The sequence below is a fragment of the Tachypleus tridentatus genome, chromosome 12 (genome assembly GCF_004210375.1).
Source record: "Tachypleus tridentatus isolate NWPU-2018 chromosome 12, ASM421037v1, whole genome shotgun sequence".
Lineage (NCBI taxonomy): Eukaryota > Metazoa > Arthropoda > Merostomata > Xiphosura > Limulidae > Tachypleus > Tachypleus tridentatus.
Window position 1 is genome coordinate 46089716 of NC_134836.1, and position 27664 is coordinate 46117379.

The following is a 27664-nucleotide window of genomic DNA, read 5'->3' on the forward strand; positions in this document are numbered from 1 at the left end:
TAAAATTAGGATTTAAGATCATATCTGAACAGATCTCATTGAGTACGTTCTAAAGGCATAGTTTTACATATTTTTCTGTTATCTAATAAAAGATATAACAAATTAACAACATTCTCAAGGGGAACCACTTTTCTTCTTATCCATCCCTTTTATATATAAACTTTGTATTCCTTAGCACAGATCATATGTGAAGAAGACAGACCCATATTTTGTCAAACTGTATTATGTTCCACCATCAATAAAACTCTTCCTTATGTTTAAAAATTGTTGTTTGCCTACCTATTATGATATATAATAAATATACCAATAAAAACAGAGAAAACTTTTTTTTTTTTTTTTATTAATTTACACTGACAACTCTTAATGGAAAAAACATCATTGATTCACAATTAAGTTTATCACAAAAAAGGCTATATTTAAATTGTTTATATGATACACACACACACACTATATTTTATGTTAAAAATCTGACACACATACACAAACCAGATCAAAACCAGGCAGCAAATTACACACAGACAAAACAGTAATTAAAATTTGTCTGTGAAACTAATTTAAAGCACAAAAATCAGGGATTGAAGATATAAAGCTAGATAACTAAATAAAGATTTAAACATCTACACCCTGAACAGTTTCTGTTGATCATGGCAAACTATTATGATATATATATATATATATATATATATATAAAGGACACCAATAAAAATAGAGAAAGGTTTTTTTTAGTACTTATAACTCTTAATAGAAGAACCATCTCATTATGTAATGATCCTACATTAGCTGTGTTCAGCTTACATTGAAAATTGTAACAGTTTTCTGCCCAAGTAATTAATGTCTTTTCCAGCATATTCTACATCCTAAACAGTTGCTAGAGAGTAATATAATTGATGAATAAGATAATATCATATCAATTCTGTCAAGGTTCCTTGACTAGATAATTTTTCCCAAAGAACTTTGAGGGAGGATAAGAGTTGGACATATGACTCAATTGCTAATGTGAGAGTTCTTGTACCAAATGTTTCCTTAAGGGTTTTGAAAAAGTTTAAGGACTGGATAATTAAGCCATTTACCACTTGAACAGAGGGCAAGTGCCTGATGACTGACAGTTTGCAAATCTTTTTTTTTTATTTAATGGAAATGATAAAAAAATTGCCTAGGTAACAGACAATATCTGTTGTACATCTTATATCAGTCTTAGGAAAATGATTTGAAAGTTTGTTAAAAGCCTTTACAAGGTACTGTTTACCAAAGTTTAAAACTTTGTTAGATAGTCAACAATGGTTTCACTTGAGAAAAAATCTTGCTTTATTAATATTTTAACATTCTTTGAAGAGGTTACTGTTTCTATGTATGTAAAAAAGAATAAAGTATGAATTTCGTATATCTTGATTTTCAGAAAACATTTTATAAGGTGCCATATACGATTTGTTAAAAAATTAACTATATTGGTGTATTGGATAAGTTGTCTCCATAGGCTAAAACTAGGTTAATGGAAGAAAGCAAGATATTATTATAAATGGAGTTTAGACAAACTGGATTATTCTCATAAGTATGAGACCTCAAGACTCAATGTTTGTACCTCTGCTCTCTTAGAATTTAGATTTGGACCAATGATGGATAAAGAATTTATCAATACATTTCTTCAATTTGATTACTATTTTAAGACCTTGGGTAATTGCTGTCTAGAGGATGATGTTTACAATAGGATTAAGACCCTATGTAGTTAGGCAAATAATTGGCTCATCATTTTTCATTAAAATAAATGAAAGATAATATATGTGAATTATTGTAATTTAAACTACAAGTTTAATGGAAATAACCTTAAGTGTTATGACAGAAAAGCCTCTTGGAAGTTTGGTTTCTCAGTTTCTTAAGCCATCAACACAACGTACTGTTATTATAACAGAGCAAATAATATTTTGAAATGTTTATAAGGAAATAGAATACAAATCTAAGGAGGTTATTTAATTGTATAAATCAATGGTTTATATCCTTTTTGCAAATGAGGACAAGCTAGTTTTGGTCCCAATATGCCCTGGACTACTTTGCACAATATTAACTTTCTGAAGAAGTTTTAAATTACATTATAAAATAACATTCTTCAACAGGTGTGCTTTAAACACTTTTTTTTTTTTTTTTCATCTGTCTTCTGGAACAGCTAAAATTTCCCTATGTTACGGTGCACCAATCCACGGACCAGCAGCTAAAAACTACTGGTATAGGTCATTGGTTAGACCTCATTTGGCATACCACGTTAAAGTCTGTGATGCTTATCTTAGACGAATTGAACTGTTAGAAAAGACTAAAAGGAGATCTACCAAGATGATACCTTTCTTATAAATGAAACACTAAAAACTGTATACTATTCATACATGATCGTAAGAAGCAGCAAGGCCAAGTTTGACCATATATTCATGGTATGTAAACTCAAACCTTATGTCTTAAAACTTGCTTCTTTTAACTCAGTAGATTACGTTGTGCGTTTGCAGCATCTGTAATTAAAATAGTTCAAGATTAAATCTTAAAAGCATTAACATTTTCAGAAACAAAATGGTGGGCACGCACCCAGACACTCCTCAGAAATCTGTCAGTAATGTGTTTTGTACAATGACCAGACGGCAATATGCCATAGTAAAGCTGTTGTAATACTAACGCTTTTTATTCATTTGCCAGCCTAAGGTTTTGTTTGTATAGTTCGATTAATAAACTTTAAAACAGTTAACTATAATTTTCAATAGAGAAATGAGATATGCAACATTTCTTGTTCTACAGTATTACTACTTCATAATATTAATGGTTACTTTTAAACTTAAAAATCTGTTAATATTAAGTAATTGTTGTAAACAATGATTATTATTGTAGATCTCGATGCAAACTATATAATACGATACCGTTGCTTGTGCTCTGCGTTTGCAAAAATAAAAGCGCCACATACTGATAGATAATCTCTATTTAATCTATTCAAATTTATTAACTTTATTCCAAGTCTTACAATTAAACATTGAAAACCATCATTCACACTTCAAGTTCAACATAGCCCAATCCCTACCGCTAATTTCCATACAGATGAACTTTCCCGTTCCTACTTTTAAAAAATTCACAATTCTTAATTCCTGATGCACGTTAAATTAATGAAAACTGTAATTCACTGTTGGACCTCAATACTTTCGTGTCATACAGAAATGACTTAATCAGTTAATACCGGTTTTATAATATAATAACATTTTATGCTCAACGTTTTATTACTTTCAATTTAATATATAATCTTAAAAAAAATATATATATGAGCTCAAAATTTAAATTAAACGCTTGTTTATCAGAAATCTAATAATATTATTAGTGTAGAATATTCTAAATGAAACAATTTTAAGTATATTATAACTTACTGAGCTTTTACTGATGCCATAGTTCCTGCTGTAAATAATATTAAGAAACAAAAAAAAATTAGCAATAACAATTGTGAGGACCGTTTTCACAATCCAACCGTCAACATTACATCTAACAGAATGGAAACGTTTCTATCACAGACATAAATCAATCCGTTAACTTTATAGCGATATTAGTGACCTCTATTCTGTAAAATATTCACTCCTACCATTGTTTAATACATTGAGATGTAGTTTTCTCGTCACGGCGCTTCTATAACTACAAATGTTACTAATTTTTATTGTGATTTATTTGGCCAACAACATGTTTAAAATTTACTAAAAGATAAATGTAAAGCCCAAACCATCATTTATTTTACAACCTTTCACGGAGTTATGCTTACTTGAGATAATTCTGCCCTTCAAAATAAAATAAAATAAAAAAGACTAGCCTTTATATAACAATGATATGTTTAGCATATGTAGAGTGAGTTGAGATTTTTTTGTGTGTTACCACATAGATCCCATATTTATAGAGGTTTTTTTTAAAATCCTGAAACTGATGTAACTCAGTAAAAACTGGTAAAACATTTTGTAACTAAGTACTAAAATTTGCAACTATCTCGAATGCAAAAGCAGATATAAGACGAACAACTGGTAAAATAGCAAGAACACTGATATACGAGTCAATTTTATAAAAGTCATTTGCAAAATGAAAGCTAAAGAGAAACTCGTTTGTGCTTTCCATCTGGACCATTTTGGTAGACATTTTAATGCAAAACATCAGTTTTGTGTGGTTGAAGTTAAGCGCAGAGCAACACAATGGGCTATATGTGCTCTGTTCACCACAGATATTGAAACCTAAATTTTAGCACTGCAAGTCCGCAGACATTCCTCCGTGCCATTGGGAGCGAGGGCTCAAAGTAACAAAGCCAAAGCTTGAAACCTGTGTATATAAGTATTTTATTATTAATGTTTCACAACTCACAGTACGAACATTTTCACAAACGGTGATAAAGTTTGATGAAAGAAAAAACGAAATTTGTATTCTGTTATAAGTTACACTTGAAGCAGAAATTACAGTTTTCACATAGAAAATATTGCCATAAGAATGTAACACCATTCTGAATTTTCTTATGTTGTGACGGTTAACTAATTTAGAATATCTCATTATTTTGGTACATTCCGGTAAATCTGACTAAATTTTTGTTTATCTATTTTGCGTGTAGTTGCTGCTTGTAAATGAACGTATAAAGGTAATAAAAATGTGATGATTCTTCATACAACAGTGTCATTCTGTCTTGAAGAGTGGTCATACACTTGCAATATACAGGCATATCATGGACTTTATGTCTTCTTTAGTAATGACTCATTCACTAATTTCGACAGCGTCTTAGTAGTAACATGTGTTCAAGAGAATTACTAATATCGTCTTCCTAGCTGCTTTGTCCCTTTTTTCCTTAAGTAGGTAACGACTTCTCTGTAGCAAGGATTTTTCATATTTGTTTGTAAAATCTGGATTGAACGAGTTAACGCTAAAATATCCTTGGCTGACCATTTATGACGTTGAGTGAAGATGATGGTCAACCACTGCTATCAAGGAACATAGATCATGATGTTATGCCATCCACTGAACAAAACTAAAACCAAATTGACATTCTGAATACAGGCACGCTTTCTTGGTTAAGTTTCCCATTACTTGACCAACAGAACGAATCTACTCTTTTCATCGGAGTTCTTCTATTGGGTTAGAATATTTAATTTTCAGAAGAAGAAAGCAACAAGACTAAAAACCAACTAAGGAGGATGTTAAACTCGTTCACGGTGGATATGTATAGTAATTTCATTTTATTGTTTAAATAAATATTATGATTCGTTATTTATATTTTAAGGATAACAGTCAGTGTGGGAGATGTTTTCTGAGCAAATTTTGCTGTTGTCATGGAATATCTTTCTGATACTTCTGGGGAAAGCAGTCCTATCCAAGAATACCACAAATAGACAGAAATAGCAAAATTGAAAATCTCGAAGGAAATATATAGGTTTGTACAGTTATAACTTCTGTCAAAAGAGATAAAATTTATAAAATAATAATTACAATTATCAATAAACAGTCTCAATTATGAGTAACAAGCAAACTACAGAAGGAGTTTATGGCTGTTTTGTAATCTGAGTGTAATCTAAATTTATACAGTGCGATACAACACTAGATTTCCAGTTTGATATAATAGCCTAGTGTGATCATAATTTTTGTACCTATAGCTCGCAGCCAGAGAATTAATTATACCAAATATATGTGATAGTCACTATAGATAACAGTCTCAAGTAATGTAAAATGAATAAAATATTTAATTGTCTTTATACATTTGTTTGGTTTGTTTTTAATTTACTATCCATAAAGTATTCAGTTCCAGACTGGATAGAGAACTTATGTAAGTTTCTAAAACTTTTACAAAAAAATTAGAATTAATTTGATATCTGTGAACAGTCGATAAAATATTCAGTTATTTACCAGATAGAAGACTCAGTACTGTTTGTAAGTTTGTAAAACCTTTATATATGAATCATTATTTGTAATAACTGTTGTTATAAATTGTGTTGTTGTTTCTATATCAAAATATATTTGTGTTAAGAAAGAAAATTGTGTGTATTAATCCTGTTGGTAAATAGCGTAAACTTGATATATGCTAACATTCAATTAACTTCTAAATTCAAAGGAGTAAACATACTTTATTTTGTCACATGCATTTGTTTAATTTTTATTATTGTTTGAAATAAAAAGGAACTGTTTCATTGCATTTTATGTCCTGTGTTTTTCTTTTATTTGAACTCAGTCGAGGTCGAAGAATTTACACTTTGCTGCTTTGTCATACATTTTCTGGTACTTGCTGTCATTCTGTACAGTCCTCATGATTTATCTAGGATAAATTAGTATAACTAAGAATACCACAACTTTATCCTGTTTAGCGTACTCGTGAAAATAACAGTGTAATACGCATTTTAATATCAGGACAATTTCTTCTCAGTTACTCAAAAATTAATAATTAAGTGTTAGTTTAGTCACTAAATTACTTTACGCTATACTGATAAAGAAAGGCCAAGGTAATGAACATTTGTAAGTATAACATTGTTATACTAGATATCACTTTATCTTAACTATTTTAAACCTGTCTTTAACACTTTTCATAATAACTGGTTCAGAAAGTTACAGTTTCAATGCTTAGTTATCGAGTGAACATTATATTGTAATTCATACTGCATAGCTTAGTTATTCACAATATTTGGTCATTATAATTATTTTAAGAAAGCGATAAATTATAAAATTGTAACGAGAACATCGAATGTTTGAAAGTACATGTGATCTGATATCCAATAAGACAAAATGTACGAAACACAAGTCTTAACATATTTAACTCTTAGCATATTTACCATAGCCAGCTTTATCACTATCCGGCATAAAATATCTATTTTTGGTTCATTAGTTCAAAACTACTTTGGTTAAATATAAGAAGAAAAAAAAACAACTGTCAAGTTCTGTGTGTGTTTTGCCTTTTTTTTTTTTTTTTGGCTTTTATCAGATATAAACAGGAAGTTTATACGAATGTTAATAAGCATGATATACTTTTCAGAATATGTGAAGTGACCAAAATGCTAATTATACAAAGAGTGTTATCCATGTCTCTATTTCCAAGTACAGGTTAGCGTTCCCGACTTGTCAGGCCAAGTTTTCACCGTACCACTGAGTTCTTGATACAGAAAGGAGTTTGATCTTAGTTGTAATTATCAGTTGCGTTCTGGTGGCTCAACAGTAAGATTTAGGGTAAAAAATTTAAGGTTCCATATCTTCAGTGGGCACAGAAAAGATCGCCCAATTTACCCTCTTGTATATAAAATAAAATAAAACAAAGAAAGCAAATAATAACTTAAAAATGTATTTTACTCGAAATTTAAATATTTATTTTAGGTAAAGCATACGAATGCTGTTTTCACATTAGACACTCCACACTCCAGTAGACACAAATTAGATAATTCAGATTACTTGAATATTAATTTAATATTCCGGATTCAATCTATCCAGCCTATTGGGAACCGTTGCATGGCCTGATGGTGAAGTCGCTAGACCCGTGCTCTACGAGTCGCGAGATCGAAACCAGCCATCGATTTGTTTGTTTGTTTTTAATTTCGCGCAAAGCCACTCGAGGGCTATTTGCGCTTCAGCCATCGGACGTGCTCGCTCTTTCAGCCTTGTGGGCGCGATATTGTGATGATCAATACTACTATTTGTTACTGAAGAGTAGCCCGAGAGCTGGTGACGGTTGCTGTTGATTAACTGCTTTCCAAAATTAAAGACAGGTACCGCAGACAGCCCTTGAGTATCTTTACACAAAGTTGAACTGACTAACCGAATTATGGGAAAGTTAAATCGGCACATCTGTTGGATTAGTGTTTCGGCGTAGACGTTTGAATGGGAGTAACTATAGTGTGAACACGTGATTTTTCTCATTTCGCTACAGGAGGGCGCATTATAACCTGATTAACTCACCCAGTTGTTTGTTAGATACTTTAAGATATATTATTTTTTTATAACAACACCTTCGCTTTGAACGTAAATGCCGCGGTGGATCGTGAAAAATGTTGGCATTCATCTAGTGTGCAGAAACCATATGGAAAAATGTTTGTAATGTTCTCACAGCTTAGCTTAGCATGCTGATTGCTTGCATTTATAGAACGAATTTTTGTGCTTGTGAAATACACATGTTAAAAAAAAAAAAATAGAAAATTTTGCTGCCGTTATCGAAGATCATCCTTTTGTGATTTTGCAAGATGTCACATGATCAACAAGGAGAGCCATCTGGTGTACTATTGTGGTACTAAGAATAAAAGATATTTCAGTACAGGGCTGATTCATATCAAATGTCCCTAATTGAAACAACGCGGGTCGATTAAAATTCCCGAAATGTTTTCCACTTATGTTTATGTTGGAAGAGAAATGTGATCGCGACATAATTAGCTTTCAATGATTCACTGTTTAGAAATAAACTTCAGGCAGAAATGTGGATACGAACATTTATCGGTTTTAATTAGTTGTTTGTAAAGCACAAAACCACATAATCTAAACCGTTTCTTAGCAATATACGGGAAAGGAGTTGTTAATAATATTCAAATAACAGCAAGTTGTAACATAAACACTTTGTTTTTGTTTTTTTAGAAATGTAATTATTTGTTCCATGCAGAATATACTCATTAGTCTTAGCGCTTATAAATAAACTCAAGTCAAAAATATAGGTAAATAAATTGCAAACAGTTGTTAAAATTTTCGATCAAAGTAAACGATTCTTGTATAGCCGAATTACCTTAAAATCCCAAGTACAAATATTATGCAAAGAATGGACTGTTTTTAAACTAAGTATTTTTGCTTTTCTTGTGTTCACCACAAGAAAATTAACTTTCGACGTGTTCATAGCAAAAATTATTGATTAAATATAACAGTGACAATCAAGTATAAATATTTCTTACTTTCATTTTGTACTTTTAAGCTTCCGTACTATTGAAGGCGAGTTCCTTAATGAGTAAATGGAAATTACTTTGTTTTATTAATCTATTCAGAGACAAGGCTTGAAATTGTTTTGGTTCATAACTTATATGGCTTTCCCTGTTGTTATGATTCTAAAACGAATTATATGTTTTCAATTATAATTCTAGTTTGTTTGTTTGTAATTAAGCACAAAGCTACACCGTGGGCTATCTGTGCTCTGCCCACCTCAGGTATCGAAATCCGGTTTTTACTTCTAGTTTAATCGCTGCTAACAGGACAGTTTATGCAATAGCAAATTAGTAGCAATGTTTATTTTCGATTCATGTCGTGAACTTTCTCTGTGTATGAAATTTGTAGAAAATAATACCAGTATAACCAAATAATCAACCAGTTGCCAAAGGCGATCTGACCTGAAGAACAAGAACAAAGCTGGAATTTTCAATATACGGTAAATCTGAAGTCGTATAGCGCCAAAAAAAACCTTTGATGGACATAGTACATATGGTACACTGGGTAGCTCTATGTTTAACTGTAAAAAAACAAACAAAACTGATTAATTCTTACTTCCATACCATTTGTATAATTTTTTTTCGGGCTAACGTAGCAGAGATATTGCCGCATATTGAAAGAACCAATCTGTTAAGCCAGGTTCGACCAACCCCATGTGAATGCCCTCACTACTTGAAAATAGATTCCATTACGACTTGTCAGACAAGTTCAGCACCGAGCTAACCAGTTCTTTCAATGAATACTGTTTCTGATTTTATCAAAAGAGTACTTTGTTGGTACGGTTATATTCCAATGAATTATTCTGGGAGTATTTTATCACAGTTTTACTTTATTTTATTGTAACTAATTGAAAGGCTTACTTTAATAGCACGTATAATGATTTGAAGTTACTTCATAATGTTGTCGTGAAAACGTTACCACTACCACAGAATTGTTCATACACGGTTTTATTCTATTAATATTGCATTCATCGTATCCTCTGTGGTGCTTTAATTGTAAACATTAAAATTATCGCATTTTTAGTGAGGAACATTTGTTTGTTTGTTTTAAAACAAAGACATATGGGGTTACCTACTGCGTCAACGGCGATGATTCGAACCCCGTATTTTATTTACAAGTCTGCAGACTTACAGCTGTTCCCATTGCAACTTTAAACGAGAAGGACGTTTAATTATGAATTTATAATAAAAACTGAAATTTACGTTCATTATACTTTTAAACAGAAACAAAAATATAAAAATTTCGTCCATGGATATTTGAAATTATTATCGTGAAATATAAGAACCCAGTTTAAAAAAAAAAACAACAGCAAGATCATTTGAAAGACATTGTAACAAACAAAAACAATCTAATACAGATATTGGGAACAGTGTATTGAACTACTAAACACGTGTAGCTTTGCGTGAATTTCAAATACAAATAAACAAACTACTAAAACTGGTTGTTAATCCAGCATCCAATAATCATTCTGAATTAAAGAAAGGATAACTTGATAAACATAATTGTGAAATAATGTTAACTGTAGTATACAAATATATAATTATGTAGAGAATAAACAACATATCGAATTGGTGTTTGAGTTTAAGCGTAAAGGTACACAATAGACTATCTGTACTGTGCCCATCACTGGTATCGAAACCCGATTTTTAGTGCATAAGCCGTCAAGCTTACTATTGAACCACGCGGTTGCTGCAAACGGGGGAGAATTAATACTGATCAGAGAGTTGGTTTGTTTGTTTTGAATTTTGCACAAACCTACTCGAGGGGTATCTGTGCTAGCCGTCCCTAATTTAGCAGTTTAAGACTAGAAGGAAGGTAGCTAGTCATCACCACCCACCTCTAGGGCTACTCTTTCACCCACGGATAGTGGGATTGACCGTAACATTATAGCGCCCCCATGGGTGAAGGGGCGAGCATGTTTGGTGTGACGGGGGTTCGAACCCGCAACCCTCAGATTACGAGTCGCACGCCTTAACACGCTTAGCCATGCCGGGCCTGATCAAAGAGAGTACAGCAGCAAATCTAAATATGTTTTTAAGAGTAAGCGAACGTATTATGAATTATAATACATTTAAAGAAACAGAAGTTATGAAATTTGTAGTTGAATCTGTTCCTATTTTTGTAATAACAATGATAAAAACTAAATAGCATTGTTGTAATATTTATATTATTAGGTTCTTAGTTCAAATAATCCACAATATTTTTTTTAATAATACAAATCTTCAATAAACAGTTATTTTGACTACCAAAAGAGATTTACTCACAACTGATTCATGTGTCTGTGCTTACATACAGACACATAAACATAAGTGGCCCAACATGACCAGATGGTTAAGGCACTCGACTCGTAATCCGAGTCACGGGTTCGAATCCCCGTCACACCAAACATGCTCGCCCTTTCAGCCGTGGGGGCGTTATAATGTTACGGTCAATCCCACTATTCGTTGGTAAAAGAGTAGCCCAAGAGTTAGCGGTGGGTGATGATGACTAGCTGCCTTCCCTCTAGTCTTATATTACTAAATTAGAGATGGTTAACGCAGATAGCTCTCATAGCTTTGCGTGAAATTCAAAACAAACCACTACACTTACGTATGACAATAAAAAAAGATATGGATGCAATGTTTAGCATTGAATACTACCTGATATTACGTTGTATTATACACTACCTTGTACAGTTGATTATGAAAAAATACTTGCTCGTTGAGGTACCATTTCAAGGGTGAAATTATTTTGCTAAAACTATTTTCGTTTATAAATGTACCGAATGAGATTAATACAAATTTAGCTTGATTTTAACAACAGTAGATTCGTATATTTATCTTACTAAATCACTTAAGAAAAAATATCAGAAATCGTATGTAATATTTTAAAGCCCAATAAAATAGTGTCACACTTCTACTTGTCGACACACGTGTTGTTCGTTTACTTTGACTATCTGCTGTGTACACCAAAGAGAATCAAACCTCGGGTTTTAGCGTTGTAAGACCGTATATTCAACGTTGTTCTATTGGAAGAACATAGGTGTCGTCATCATAATACGTATCCACACAAACTTGGAAATTTAAACCTTTATTCTTTCGTACGTACCGTAAACATATCTATGTAACATTACCAAAATTTAGCAGTAATATTTATATGTCAACATAAATTTAGATCTATTTTCAACAACGATTTCAGTACTTCCCGGCCATCTTCCACTAATGCAGCTGTTGAATTTTTTGCAGGCGGAAGCAATCTAGTTTATCATCGCAGATGTTGCTTTTAATTGTTGATGGTGTGTCGTCTACGATTACGGACAAAATTTTCCGTTTCCGAAATTAACAAAGAAACTGCGAACTATTTTATGGAGATGTCGATAGATGACACCACGAATAAAGTGATCACATTTTGTGGTGTCCATAACTGAACATGTTTAAAATAAAAACATTTTTACTGCAATTAAACCCGTGCTCTCCTGTAATTATTTTTTTCATAAATGCAAGAATAGAACACATGAAACTATAATTTTTCCTTTTTCTTAATTCATTGCAAAACGACTTAATTTCCTGTGTCCGTGATCTACCACTAAAAAAAAAAAATAAAAAAAATAAAATGCTGTTTTTCCATGACGACGAGAAAACCCACTTGTAGAGAAAAATATATACGTAAAACTGCTGGTATGGGTAGAAGAAAGCTCTACATACAGCTTTAACCACATAGAGCTTTCTCTACCCATACCAGCCGTTTATAAATGTATAAAATGCTTTTTTTTTTTTTGTTCATGGTGTACACACCAAATGCCTCTGTATAAATTACGCAGAGATCTAACGAAAACATGCTTCATTTACAATAAGTATTAAATAAGTGTAAGAATTACACTTCAAGTTTTTGATGACGTACCACCAATAACCATTACGACTCAAGAGCCAGTTTTTTTTCAATTTGATGTTAAACACAAAATTATACAATAAGTGATCTTCCTCCCTGAAGTTTCGAAACCCAGTGTTTACTGTCATAAACCTATCCTTACCGGTGTGCTACTGGTGGAGCAAAAGATTGCACAGTAACAGTCTTTGAGCTTTGTTATGATTATTTATTGGTGGATTTTATCTGTCTATTGCGAATTCACTGCTTGCTGCTGTAATAATGTAAGTTTTGTAACATTCGTAGTTGTAAAGAAAGAAAGATGGCGCCACCTCTTAAACAAGCGAAATATTTATGAATGTTTGAAATTACAATGGATGAAAAACGTTAAATCACATTTTCCCAAAGTTAAAAATTAACTTCTCTAGTGCTTAATATGGCAACAAAACGGGCCTTAGGCAGTCATAGCCTAACCATTTATTTACAGCATGCATACAGTCACGACTTGGGCGTTAAAACTTACTTCTTTTGGTTTAATACGTTGCATTGTGTGTATACAGTAGTTGTAGTTAGAATGGCTCGAGATTCCCTTCCATAACATTAGATTAAAAATTATCCCACACTTTCGCTTATAAATAATCGGACCATTTCAAAATTGCTTCTTACGGAAATGCACCCCAATAAAATAAATATTAGTACATATCGTAACCGATTGAATTACACCCAACTCATAAAATCATCTCTACAGACACGAATTAATTTTCAAAATGTTATTTTTAGAAAACAAAAATTAACAATATCTCATTTAACTTTTCAAAATGTGTGATCGTATTCAAAACAATTATCTTTCAAAAACTATTCACGATTTTAATTAAATTACGAAGATCTACCCATTTTGTCCTAATTAACCAAGTTCCTCGACAGATGGCAATAAATATATTTTTCTCCAGGGATAAATAAGTTAATCATCCGTCGTTTTGGGCCCAAGCCTTATCCAGAAAGATTTACTAGTCATAACAGTCATGAAATGCGCAGAGCAGCGTTTTGAAACACGTACTAATTAACGAACACAAAGATCACTGACAAAGTTGTTCACGATGCTCGCACACCAATACTCAACGTAATCAAGGATTTCTGCCTGGAAGAGGTGCAATGTCTTTCCCTAGAATATCCATTCAACCTTAAATGAAATGAACCATGAAGTGTATAATGTTATTCCATATGCAGAATAAAATATTGGCCTAAAGGTACACGGATTTCTAAGAGATATGACCGTTGAAACAATTGTTGGGAAACAGTCATCCTTACAAATTCAAGGAATTATAGAAATAAAGAAAGTGCAACGTTTTTGGCATAATATTACAATGTAACCTTTTTTGATGGAAACTGTGTGGCAGAGCAGAGCTATTAAGAATTTGTACGATTATAAAGAGAGATTGCCAGATGTGGCGACATGAGATGTAATGACGTGGCGAGGATCCATGATCGTTTTAATATAACTTAATATCTATACTGATACTAGCTATCGTAAATTTTCTGAAATACGCATTTTTCTAGAATAAAATAGGATATATTAGATACCTCATTAATTTCGGCAATGAAAAGTGTAAACAAAAGTACGTTCAGGCAAAGTGCAAAGTAACTTTCGATTTCATTTGAAAAGGCAGCACGAATCCACATCAATGACAAACCAAAATTTAAATGAATTATCCAGTAGAGAAACATTTTTCTTTTACTGCAATGTTTCCGAGCAAGCTGTTTAAAAGACATCTTAAATGTAAATTAATTATGAAGGTTTCCAAAATTTCATAATCGCAACCTACTATCTAAAAAGATGCAAAACAATCTAGGTGTGCGTTACAGAAAAATAATATTAAGAGTTCAAATGTCTAAAGGCAGACCTTAAAGTAACTGTGCGATATTTTCTTTTATTATATAATCTTGGTGCGTGTACGGAGGTCCAGAAATGTCCCACAAATACGTGTGAAAATAGATGTAAGCCACAATTATAGTACGAAACTTTTATTATGCCAGCGAGTGATTAAACCAAGGGAGTCTTAATGCTTTAGTACAGCACTGGACGTACGATTATTTTCATGAAGTGCATTTAATTTGTACTAGATTCCAGCATTACGTTTGAGTTTTATTTCTTTTCATAGTCATGAACTAGTAACGAATAAATAACATTAGTAATATATTAAAAACTATTACAAGAAAGTTAATTTAAGCTTCAACTTGAAGGATAAGATAACATTTCTTCGGAAGCAAAATTATAAATTTAAGATTCCTTCAAATTTAATATAAAATATAAATTAGGCTTCCTCAATAATCTCTTCCTCATCAAAATCCCCTTCATCTTCAGCAGTGGCTTCCTGGTATTGTTGATACTCAGACACCAAGTCATTCATGTTCGATTCAGCTTCGGTGAACTCCATCTCGTCCATTCCTTCACCGGTGTACCAATGCAAGAAAGCTTTACGTCGAAACATAGCTGAAATAACAATATAAAAACTGCATTTTAGATAAACCTAATGCCAGAAATTAAATTTGACCAGCATTTAAATGTATTGTTTAGCTGTAGAAAATACTTTTCATATAATAAGGTTGACTTAATCATTGTTAAGTAGGTTATGCTACTTCGATCTTCCTTCACAAGTGTAATATGATAAATTAAACAATTTCAATACAGTAAAAGTTCTGCAATGTTGTTTTTTTTTCATAAAGATGTTAAACATCCAATGTGGGATAAATGACAAAGTCACAAGTTTAAATGAAATGGAAACAATTTAAATATACCTGTAAACTGTTCAGAAATTCTTTTGAAGATTTCTTGGATGGCGGTGCTGTTTCCAATGAAAGTTGCACTCATCTTGAGACCACGAGGAGGAATGTTACACACTGCAGTCTTAACGTTATTGGGAATCCATTCCACAAAGTAACTGCTATTCTTGTTCTGAACGTTTAACATCTGTTCGTCGACTTCTTTCATGCTCATGCGTCCACGAAAGATTGCGGCTACAGTCAAGTAGCGTCCATGACGAGGATCACAAGCTGCCATCATGTTTTTGGCCTCAAACATCTGCTGAGTCAGTTCTGGGACTGATAGTGCTCTGTACTGCTGGCTTCCTCTGGAAGTAAGTGGAGCAAAGCCTGGCATGAAGAAATGGAGACGAGGGAACGGAACCATGTTCACAGCTAGTTTTCTAAGATCTGCATTCAACTGGCCAGGAAACCTAAGACAAGTTGTAACTCCAGACATAGTAACAGAGACAAGATGATTTAGGTCACCATAGGTTGGAGTGGTCAACTTGAGGGTGCGGAAACAAATGTCATATAGAGCTTCGTTATCTATGCAGTAAGTTTCATCTGTGTTCTCTACAAGTTGGTGAACAGAAAGTGTAGCATTGTATGGTTCTACAACCGTGTCAGATACCTGGGATGAAAGATGAACAATTGGCAAAATATTTAAGAAATGTAATTAAGTGCAAACAGATGTACAATATTTTTAATCATCGATTCAGAGATATTAATGTATTTATGTTTCATATACAGGTAAGCTTGGGTGAAATTCTCTTCAATCATCGTTAGAGGATAAAACATTTAATGTAAAAATCACCTTTGGAGATGGTAAAACACTGTAGGTATTCATGATCCTGTCAGGATATTCCTCTCGTACTTTTGAGATTAAGAGGGTTCCCATTCCAGATCCAGTTCCTCCACCCAAAGAATGAGCCAATTGAAAGCCCTGAAGACAATCACAGCTTTCAGATTCCTTCCTGACAACATCTAACACTGACTCCACCAATTCTGCGCCCTCTGTGTAGTGTCCTTTAGCCCAATTGTTTCCCGCTCCGCTTTGGCCTGCAAAATAAAAAAAAAAAAAAAAAACTTTCTATGCATTTAAAATACAGATCATCATGATTAAAATTTTAAATGACAGATTTTGCTCTTATTAAACACGTACACAATTAAATATTAAGATAGTTAAAGCAGACAACGGAAGTGCGAAGTTTTAGTATGTATTTTTTTTATTCAACATCTGAAAGTACTATATGCAACATTACCCAGATTTATAAAAAAAAAAAAAGACACCATCGAATTGAGAAATCGTATATCTTACAAAAATAATGACCAATAGCCAACAAAGTATGCGTTTCATACAAATTCGTGACATGTTACTACACTTTTTACCAAAAATGAAGTTGTCAGGCCTAAAGAGTTGTCCAAAGGGGCCAGAACGTACAGCATCCATTGTTCCAGGTTCCAAATCCAACAAGATCGCACGTGGAACGTACTTTCCTCCTGCATCATAAAAACAACTAATTCTAACCAAAACTACAGAAAATGTGGGTGTAAAACAAGATTTAAGTAAAAAGTTAAGTTTTATGATTTTTCGTAACATTGATAAAAATGTTATAGGATAAATCTATGGTACTCAAGCTACTATCGTAATTCTTTAAAAAAAGGTACTATAAGTAATAAGTGCTACTAGGTATTAATGTTTAAGATGCATTTTATTTTTTAAAAAAGTTTTTTTGAAGGAGGTGAAAAGTTTTGTTGATATACGAGGTTAAAAAATAAGCCTTAGTTTCTCCTCACATGTAAAAGATAGAAAAGTAGCTACGAGTTAAAATCCAGAGTTTAGAGGTTAACTTTAAAAATGTTAAATAAGTTTGTGTCCTAAAATAACTATATTCCGATCTGATTAAAAGGATTTCAATAACTAACCTTTGCAAAACTGTACTAATAATTAATGCTAGCATCGCTGAGCGACATCTATAGGGAACTAAAAACACCACAATGCTGCGACAGACGTTTCTTCTACAAATTGGGTAATTAAAACAAATATTAAATTCCCAGAACGTAAAATTATGTCGTTATTTACTCAAAATTAGTAAATGTCTATTACAATAAACTACCAATTACCATTTTCATGTTTGTTTTCTTTAACTTGACAAATTAAATGGTTAACTTCGATGTGAACATATGCAAGTAGTTAAAATCTGAAGAAACCGTTTTTGCAAATTCTATGTCTAATGTCCTTTTCTATACATCAAAAGAAGGATTGTAGTAGTTTAACTCCCTCTCCCCCAAAAAAAATTAAATCCCCTAACTACAAGCGACATTGAAATATATTTCAGAGTTGTCCAGTTACATAAAGTTTTCCTTGTATCACCAATTAAATTATAATACTAAAGTACTATAATTCTGAAAAGGTTTCAATAACTGATATCCCGTTCTTTGGACAACATGCAACAAAGGTAATACCTACAGAAGACCCATAATGTGCGTTGTATTCGTCTCACTGGATCAGTAGTAAATTAGAGAAATGTTAACGCTAAAGTTAGGGTTTCAGTAGCCGTGGTGGGCATAGCACAAAGTCAGTTGTCCAACTTTATGCTTAACAACGAACAGTACATGTATTGGTATAAATTAAAGTGAACTAATGATTTGAAATATTTACTTTCGTTAAAAGTTGTTTCATAATTAGCCAATATTTAAATATTTTAGGGTATTATATATATTAAAGTGCTCGTAATCGAGATAATTTGCACCAACAGATGTGCACGTGATTGTTACGCGGGGCGTATCTGATGACTCAACTATATCACATAGAAAACCCAAAAACGTTAAAGACCGTTCATTAGATATGTTGAGCATGTTTTCCTCTTTCCTCATTACTAGCCAGGTAAAAGATTACAAAAAGTGAAAAAAAAAAAAAGTTTTATTATTTTGAAGTAATTGGTACATGAAGAAAACAATACGCAAACCGCATTCTACATGTAGCAGAATTATTTAAAACTGGACGGAAATATGCTATTCAAACGAGTCCACTATGTTATAAGGATATGATAAAACTTCTTACTTTCAAAACAAAGCTATGTCGTTATACTGACAACGTCGCTTCAGGAAGATATTTTCGTTTCTTGTATTGGAAGAAAATTTCTCGTGCACGCGATTGATCATGCTAAAAGATCCGGATGTACAGGCTTCAAGGAACTGAAGTATCTGTAACCATGGCAACACGACTACCTCATGTGAATCGTTACGGTGCGTAAACGCAATTGTCGAAATTTTAATCAAGTTTGTAGAATCATGTTCAAGACATCCTAGAAAGAATAGCCTTTCCAGCATTTAACAGTTTGACTTCTCGAATTAATTTTCTTTAAGTTAGAAAATGTAATTTTCATACTTTGCTTTCTTTTTCGTTATAAATGTATATTTAAAGTGTTGCTCTTAACGCCGTATAGCGCATTATCTCATTAAAGTAACTTGTATAACACCTACTTACTCATCTTAGCCTACAAGTAGGAAGTCCTTAATTATGATCAACATCACGGGTACACTGAAACCAAAAGCATGATTTTTCCCACACGTTTCTTTGTCGGAAAACAAGGACTGAAAATAACCCACGCTATATAAATGTTACACAATAGTTAAACTTTTACCTATATAAACGTGCATATATACACTTGTGTAATAAAAACATACCTGGTGTTGACTGTTGCATATTGTAAAGTTTGTTGTTTAAACAGATACAAATGCTTTAACTCGCAATACTCCCATATAATCGAAGATCATTTTATACATCGTTCGGGGTTTGTTATTTTGGAAGTATTCAAACTTCTTGTTAACATAGTTCAGCAGCTGCAGGAAGATGTTTTTCGTTTTGGATGTACTCTGTCATTCCATATTTTCTGATATTCTTATAATGATAATGCTTTATTCTCCTTCGATGTTGTCGTCCAGTTTTCCTATCATATAAATTACGAACGTTCTACTTATGTAGGAACTACGTTTTCTAATAGGCGTTGTCGAATTGATTTTTCCAATAGATCGAAGTCCCACAACTGCCATTTAAGTTATTTCTATTCTACCTGGCGGACCTCTTCCTAGTTGGTTTTGAACAACATGTTCAGCTGCAAGGGACCAAACTTCGTCCACATTTCGGCTTTCTTCCATCTTGATTGATCCGTTGCCTTCTTTGATTTATGAAGTTAAAATTCGGTTTCTTCCACGATGGCCGTCACCTCTTCTTGTTTTACTTATATCCACCTCCTTTGTATGTCACTTTGTTGTTCCGCCCTTACGGCACTTGACAACTACTGTTTGAGGCACTTTAGCCTTCTTGGTTCTCCCAGTTTTAGTGTACGAAAGAGCAGGTATCTCCTATTTTAGTCCAGAATTTTATTCATTTAATTTAGTCAGTTAATTTAGGATATTGTTTGCTTTGTTTTGAATTTTGCACAAAAGGTATACGAGGGCTATTTGCGCTAGGCTATGGCGACTTCTGCACACAAGCAACATCCGCAAAACTAAGCACGAACTAGACAAGCAGTAAGAACCGAAGAATATGAACTACTCTGAATGTGGTTATCCTTTATGAGAAGTACCATTTCTCCTTCATACCCCCCAAAAAAAAAAAACAAACAAAAAAAAAACAACAAGTGCATCACATTTTTAGTAACTAGAAGTTGAAAAGATCGGTCAAACGAATTATCTCATAACAAGTGGTGATCTGAGAACGGGAATATTAAATAAAAAATCAATTCATAGTTAAATAACTATACCTGAAGCTTCATTGTAATACACGTTGATTCTTTCCAACTGCACATCCAAGTCACCACAATAGGTACCCGTGGGGTCGATACCGTGTTCATCCGAGATAACTTCCCAAAACTTAGGGAAAAAAAAAAATGTTTATTACTACAATGAAGAAGTTTCCGGTAATCTGAAACTAAAGATATAAACACTGCAATTTATGTATTCATTTTTAAAAAGTGGAGATATGAGACTGCCACTTCTTTCTCCAAGCAAAGGATTATTTTTGTGAAATGTAACTCTTCATATTTGAATAAAAGAGAAACTGAAAATATATCAACGTTTATTCTTTAATTTACAACAGTTATGTATGCCAGTGTAAAGATATCTGTACGTAACAGAGATTGAAGCACAAAGTGCTCATTTAAACGAGAGAGAGAGAGAGAGAGTTATCGGGTTATCTGCTGAGCTCACCCAGGGGAATCGAACGCCTAATTTTAGCACTGTAAGTCCACAGACATACCGCTGTGATAGCAGGGACACTTAGCATAAGTGGATTGTACATAAAAACAAACACAGGACGGCCAAAAAAGAAAGTTGCTTGTGGACATTACTTCCAATTAAAGATACAAAAACATTCGGCTACTTTATGTTCTATGTTTTTCTCCTTTCATTTTGAATAAATTTGTTTTTTAAAGAAAACAAGGATTTAGGCTTCTCCTCGAATCACTATTAATGATAAATTTTGGTCGTTTTTATTACGTTTATCTTTGTTTTAAATGAGAAAAAAGAATACCCAACTGAAGCACTGGTGGCTGGAATATTAGCTGCCAAGTTGTTGCAGGGCTGCCTCTTGACATTTCGCAAACCATAAAGTATTCCATTTACTGGTTTTCATTTTAAATCAGCGTATAAAACTGAAAATTCGCTTTAAGTGATAAAAAGTATTTTCCATGATTATTTCGCAGCGATTTTAATGCTAATGCTGGAAATATTTGTGCTCTTTTTGGTTTTGAGATGTCAAGAAGGTGTTTTTTAAGTTTCGAAATGTAATTTCAATTTGGTCAAAAGTTACATCCAACAATTTAACAAGACTTAAAGGTTTTCTCCAGGATCATTTCTTATTCACTTAGTAGGGGTTATACTCCATTGACTGCTACCCAAAATTAATCAATCAATAGTTTATTTTGCAGAATAGTTACCATTTCATTTATTAACAGTAGAATGTGTCAAATACCATATTCTGTAGGCCATCAAGTATAACATTTGTGTATGAAAAATTATTGGAAAATATATTCAACAAGAAACTGAAGATTCGATGAAGGTACTTTGGTGCATGTAAAAGGTTTCAGTATCCTTGTTGCCACAATTACCAATAATATTTTGAAACAAGTCAACGAGTTCTTCCTTGTATTCAAAGAATTTTGAACAAGGCCATGATTACAATTCAAATAAGTCAGGACCATTTTCGACATTTTTTTCAGTTCAGTATCTAAACAAGTGAACACGCTTTGTTGATTTATGAAAAGGTTTTGCAAAGATTCTTTCATTAATCATCACATTGAGACAACACTAAATTCAGCCTATGCGTCATATAATGAATGTTATTTGAGATGATACTGTATTCACGAGGTAACAGTCTTAACTCTGGGTCCAATTACAATGAGGCCCGATAATTTGAAGTGTGCGTTATTTTAAACAGTTAAACTGCAAGTTACTCATTTCGTTAAATGAGAGCTTTTAAGACAAAATAACCAAACATGACCTAAAAGGATGAAAATTCTCACGAATTTTATAACTTACGTTTACTTATTAGGGGAGAGGCTGGTAGATACCAACGAGTAATGAAACCGAGCCGGATATAACGCACACTCCACGCGTGGCATTACTGACGCACAATAATATACCTAATGAACTGACGTAGATGGACTTACTTTAATCCTACCTGAAATAATTAAGTGCTGCGTATATTGATTTTCCATTAAAAACAGTTAATCTGACTGTGCATCTCTTTCAGATGCTTTCGGAAATACAGAATGAAAAAGCCCATAATTTACTTAATTATGAAAGGAACGATGGTCCTACGAGAGTTTAAAACACGTATTATTCACTGAAGTTATATTGAGCACTGGACTTCCTCATTAAAAGTTCTATACGAACAGTTTACTTCCTCATTACACAGAAAACAAATACATCAAATCGTTTACATTTAAAGCCGTTTTAGATGGTTTACTATTAGCCGATTTTTTTGCATTACATTTGTAAACTTAAATAGCTTCGATAACTAATGACGTCATTTCCTCTCACCGTACGAATAATTAGGTAATTTCATTTATTTTATCAGTTAGCTTAAAATTCAGGTTTCAAATCACTAATCAAATTTCACAAGGTATTTCTAGCACCACGACATTCACTTCTCCCATCCTTAGTTTATTATAGACGTCCAAGTTTTGTAATTATTTTCTATGCTCTTTAAATTATAATCAGTTTCGTAACTTCGCTAGTGATGTAGCACTCCACAGTTTAACGTTTATGTAATTTTGATATTTAATATTCCTCTAAATATTTCGTATGTATGATCAACATGTTTGCAGGCATTTATACCATTAATATATTTACTTAACTTTTGCTAATTATTTTACCGTCAATTACCTGATATTATGTAGTTTCCTATCAATATTTTGTTATGAAGTAATGTAACTGTTCATATTCAACCTCATTCATATTTCTTGAAAGCAGTAATTAAATTGTTTCTTCTTACAAGTCAATATTTACACTACAATGTCATTTTTGTAATTCATGCGAGTAAAATTTAAATTTATTTAACTCATGTTGGATAGTTGTGCTATTTATAAAAATTTTAAAGTCACTTTGTATACATACCTCCTGTTAAATTATTTCAAATTTAACTTTTATGTTGGCTTTAACGTATACAGTACGCGCTCCGACTTGCTTTACTGCTTACAATTATAATTCGCAACTGTCCAATACCAATTTATTTCATTTTATAGATATATCAAAACTAATTATTAATTTTCCAAAGTTAAAATTATTGGGCATAAGTTGTAGCAGATTAAGTTAAGTTGCATAAACACCTTAACTACAAATAAGAATTATTTCTTTCATCTGAGCAAATTAAAATTTCACTTTTTAAATCCTGTATGGCAAATTTATTCAAAAACTCATTTTACTATTTAAAATCACCTTCGTTTCGTATTCTTCTCATTTTGAAGGATTCTCTGGGATTTTCCCTCGTTTTGCTTACATCAATTTTAAAAGTAACATCTTAGTTATTTTATTGTTTTTGTGTACAATATTTGAATGATGTTCTAGTTAAATGAGTCTTCTACGAGTTTAAAAATATTTCAGCGTTTCCTGTTTCGTATATTTATTTATTATCACCAAGTAATCTTGCTACTTTTAAGTAAGATCTGCCATTATAAGTCCATTCTTTTCGTCTTGTTGCTAGTTTACGCGCAGCTTATATACAGGTTTTGTATTCTTGTGATCAAACACGTTCCATATCACGACCAATAAGGTATCATGTGGTTCTTTAGGTATGTCCTTCTACACCTTCCAATTCAACTGAATCTGTATTTTAAAGAAATTTTATATTCCCACTTAAAATATCCTAAAGTACCAACCTCCATTATTGCGGACGGAAACTTATTCCATAAGCCACTCACACTATTAAGAGTTATTTTCATAAATACAGATATTTGATATTGGAAATAGCAAGTTTGAAATAACATCAGAGTGTACAGAAACAAACGCGATGTTAAAAGCTACTTTCACCTGCTATATAAACTTAAAACGGTTAGCCTTTCTTCCAGTATAAATTACGTGTGAACAATGAACACCCGTACTACACCAGACATTCGATACGTGCACAAGTCGTTGTGCGACTGAACTTTGGAATGTACATGGACTTATTTAAAAACACGATAAGACTTCAAATCATGCACTCTCTCTTCTGTAAGAAGTGGATACACAGATACTCGTTTTATCACAACTAGGTTTCTTTCTAACTAGGTTAATTTTGTGGTATAGATAGAATAACATTTAGTTTATTTCCAGTTTTATACGCAACATATCTGATTAAAGCAAGTTTTCATGAACAATTTTCTAAAAAGGGTAGAGAAAAAAAAAACCTGTATGCGCAAAATATCAGAGTCGCTAGATTTCTTTGGTCCAAAGGGTACAAATTTAAAAGTTGAATATTTCGTAGTATGTTACATTGGAAATATTTGATTTTCAACGAAGCTCAGATGACTTCCTGAAACGAGTGATGTCAAAATTTCAGAAGTCAGAAATTTAAGATAAAGTCAAAAGTAGAAAATACAACATAGCTCAAAATAGGATGAGTATTACTATTTAATACGCTATTCATGTTTTATTATTATTAGGATACAAACAAGATATACCCCGACCCCTCACGCACACATCTATACTGAAAATTGAAAGAATTTTCAATCTGATATTTACAAACATAATTTTTTGCATTTATTTATGACTAAAGAATAGCCACATACATGTATTCATTTAATTATTAATGTAATTCGGCCGATAGAATCTTCCTAGATGGTGAGCAAAATAACAAAACAAAAGTATGCGATTTATCTTTCATAGCATGAACTAAAAATACCCGAATTGTTTAACTAATGAGAGGCCGATTTACTGTTGACAATAAACTCATATTGACCAAAAACATTTTGCCCTCTATATTAACGAACAATTTATCTTAAAGCTTACAAGTTACATCACATATTCGAAGTAGTAAAAGCCGTTCATTGTTAACCTAATTTTTTTTTTATTTTTTTTTTGTGCACGGCCACGCAACACGTCACATGAACTGTTGATTTGAAATTTTTTGTTACAGCTTCATCTAAGAAACAAGGGTGGATCGATTTTTTATCATGCGGGTTGAAAACGACAGACTTAAAGCACCTAAATAAGCACTGACGAGGCCAGCTAAACTAAGTTAGCGATTGACAGTAGAGGTTTACAAAAAAAGGTAGACGGTTTTCATTTGTTGCTAACTTTCAAGTATAAATTTGCGAAATTACGAAATTATTAAAAAAAAAAAGAAAAAAGTTTCGCAAAACGTTATAATCGTTTAAGCCTACATGATGATGCTCGATACGGCTGTACCGACTGGATGTGGTGATGAAAACAAGCTGTTAACGTGGATTCTACAGAATTATTATAACGGAACTTAGTAATAGTTTGTTTCTCCAAAACAATCAATATATTAAATTTTGTTGGTTCTGTAAAATATAGGTCTATTCCGAACTGTCATCCTAAAGCAAATGTCGCTTATTATCAACTGTCATTTTTGTTGTGCGCGTATTGACAAAACGTTACGGTATCTAATTTTTATATAAAAACAAACGGATTTAAAGTACAGTCAAAAGAATAAAGTCAAAATTGACGGTTAAACTGGTATCTACATTTATAGTATTGGTAAAAGTTTCATACCAAATATTTATTTGTTAAGCAGTCAGAGTTTGTTTTTATTCAAATTTGGGCATAGTAGTAAATAAGTTATGCAAACGTGGCTTAGCTAATTATTAAACGAATATTTAAGTTATTATCAAAGTTATAAGTGAAGTTACCAATTTGGCCGCCAATTTCGATTTCGTTCCTTTACGTAGTACAATCATTTTGTATGTGGCAATATTATTTTACACTAAAAGTGTTTTTTGATCACATTTTATAGGAAAAAGTAAATTCAGCATCATAATACAGCACCTAGTATGGAATTATTATTACAATATAAATTCAATGGTAACCTAAAACCCTTTATTGAAGGAAAAACAAAAATTTACACATGAATTTTTTTTGTCAGAAGCGACTTGAAAATAACTTTCGTTAATATTTCTATAACCTACATTAATATTAGTAACATTTCTAGGGCAAACGCCTTGAAGTTTTTTTAAGAGATTAGAAAAACAAAAACAGCTTATCCCGAAACTAGTTACCTCATTAAGTTATGGTAAATCTATTAAGTGTTTTCTTTACACGTTTCTTTTAGGAATTACATGTCGGATTAAAGTTTAAATTTGAAACGACGAGTATATCTTTAAACGTTTCTTTTGGGTACAGCTCTTTCAGAAATGAATGTAATTAACTCCCACACATTACCTTTGCACCAATTTGGTTTCCACATTGGCCCGCCTGGATATGAACAATCTCCCTCATTTTACTTCCTGAGCCTTTTATGATCCGACCAACTTTCAACTGAATGTAAAAAAAACAATGTGATAAGAGTTGCCTTCGTTGTTTTTTAAAACACACCGTCTTCCTTACTGCGCATGCGCCTTGAGGATACTCGCTTATTAAACAGTAGCAGCAATAAATTGGCTTTGGAAATATAGTAATAGCTTTAGAAACTATTGTTTCTTCTCTTCTTGTATCACAAGTTGCGCCCGTTCATGATTTGATTAAAAGAGGGGTTTGGGGGGGAGGCGCTCGAAAATCTTATTGTTTACTTTTACGTTCAAATTAGCTGTTCAAAAACAGTCATAAATACATTGCTCCTTGTAAACTCTAAACAACAACAAATTATTGATTTTTTTCGCATTTTTTCTCTTTGAGGATAAATTCTTATCAGTTCTCAATCACTCATAAATTTCTGTGTTTTATTATTGTCTTGTAAAGATAAAATGATTAATAATTTTTGTTTACACTTTTTACCAGATATAGATGTGAGACAAATTTACATCCAAATACTGGGTTTAAACTAACCCGGACGTTAAGGGGAGATCGTTTTGAAAATAATACAGTTTCCTGGTAGATTTTGTTATTTACGCAGAAAGTGAAATAAGAACAAATCTTGAACATATCCTACATTTTTGTTGGTTCGTTCTTGAAACAAATAAATATATATTTTTTTCCTATTTCACCTTTTCTACCCATAAAAATATCTGTCGTAGTCGCTGAAAATGAATTTATTTTGAATGTAATATATCTAAAACGTATGTACAATTACCTCCTGAAAAGTCATAGTAAATAAATCCAAATATTTAGCCAAAGTATTACAAAAACATTTTTCATGTATTGTTGTAAACTGTATTTTCAATGTTGCAAGTAAAGAAAATATTTTCGAAAAGGTGAGTAAATGTAGGAATGACTACTGCCAGTCTTTCAAAAACAATGTAAATAAGATAGTAGGGATTCAGGTAGTTCGTGAAGCTATTGAGTAATGAATGAGAAATCAGTGAGGTATTTATTATTGTATTATTGGAGTTCAGTTTAGTATAAGAACACTATAATGTTTATGCAATGAGAGTTGTGACGACCGTTCAATTATTCGAGCGACTGATTAACCCAGGGCGTAGCCAGAAATGGCCATTTTTGGGGGAGGGGA

The 27664-nt window shown here is 32.4% G+C and overlaps 2 protein-coding genes across 2 annotated transcripts in view; both read right to left on the minus strand.

Annotated features, from left to right (window-relative positions):
- Dip-C (dipeptidase C) overlaps positions 1-3624 on the minus strand; it is a 38408-nt gene extending 34784 nt beyond the window's left edge. Inside the window, exon 1 of the mRNA XM_076469146.1 lies at positions 3387-3624. Coding sequence (XP_076325261.1) covers positions 3387-3406 — 20 coding nt within the window. The 5' untranslated portion in view covers positions 3407-3624. The remainder of the gene's footprint in view (positions 1-3386) is intronic.
- An 11251-nt stretch (positions 3625-14875) lies between these two features.
- On the minus strand, positions 14876-26599 carry LOC143233183 (tubulin beta-2 chain-like). Its single transcript, XM_076469147.1, has 6 exons — positions 26440-26599; positions 20325-20433; positions 16945-17055; positions 16370-16614; positions 15550-16186; positions 14876-15244 (listed from the first exon to the last, which is right to left on the minus strand). The coding sequence occupies exons 1-6, from the start codon at positions 26494-26496 to the stop codon at positions 15066-15068; spliced, it is 1338 nt and encodes a 445-aa protein (XP_076325262.1). The 5' UTR covers positions 26497-26599; the 3' UTR covers positions 14876-15065.
- Positions 26600-27664: the final 1065 nt, after the last annotated feature.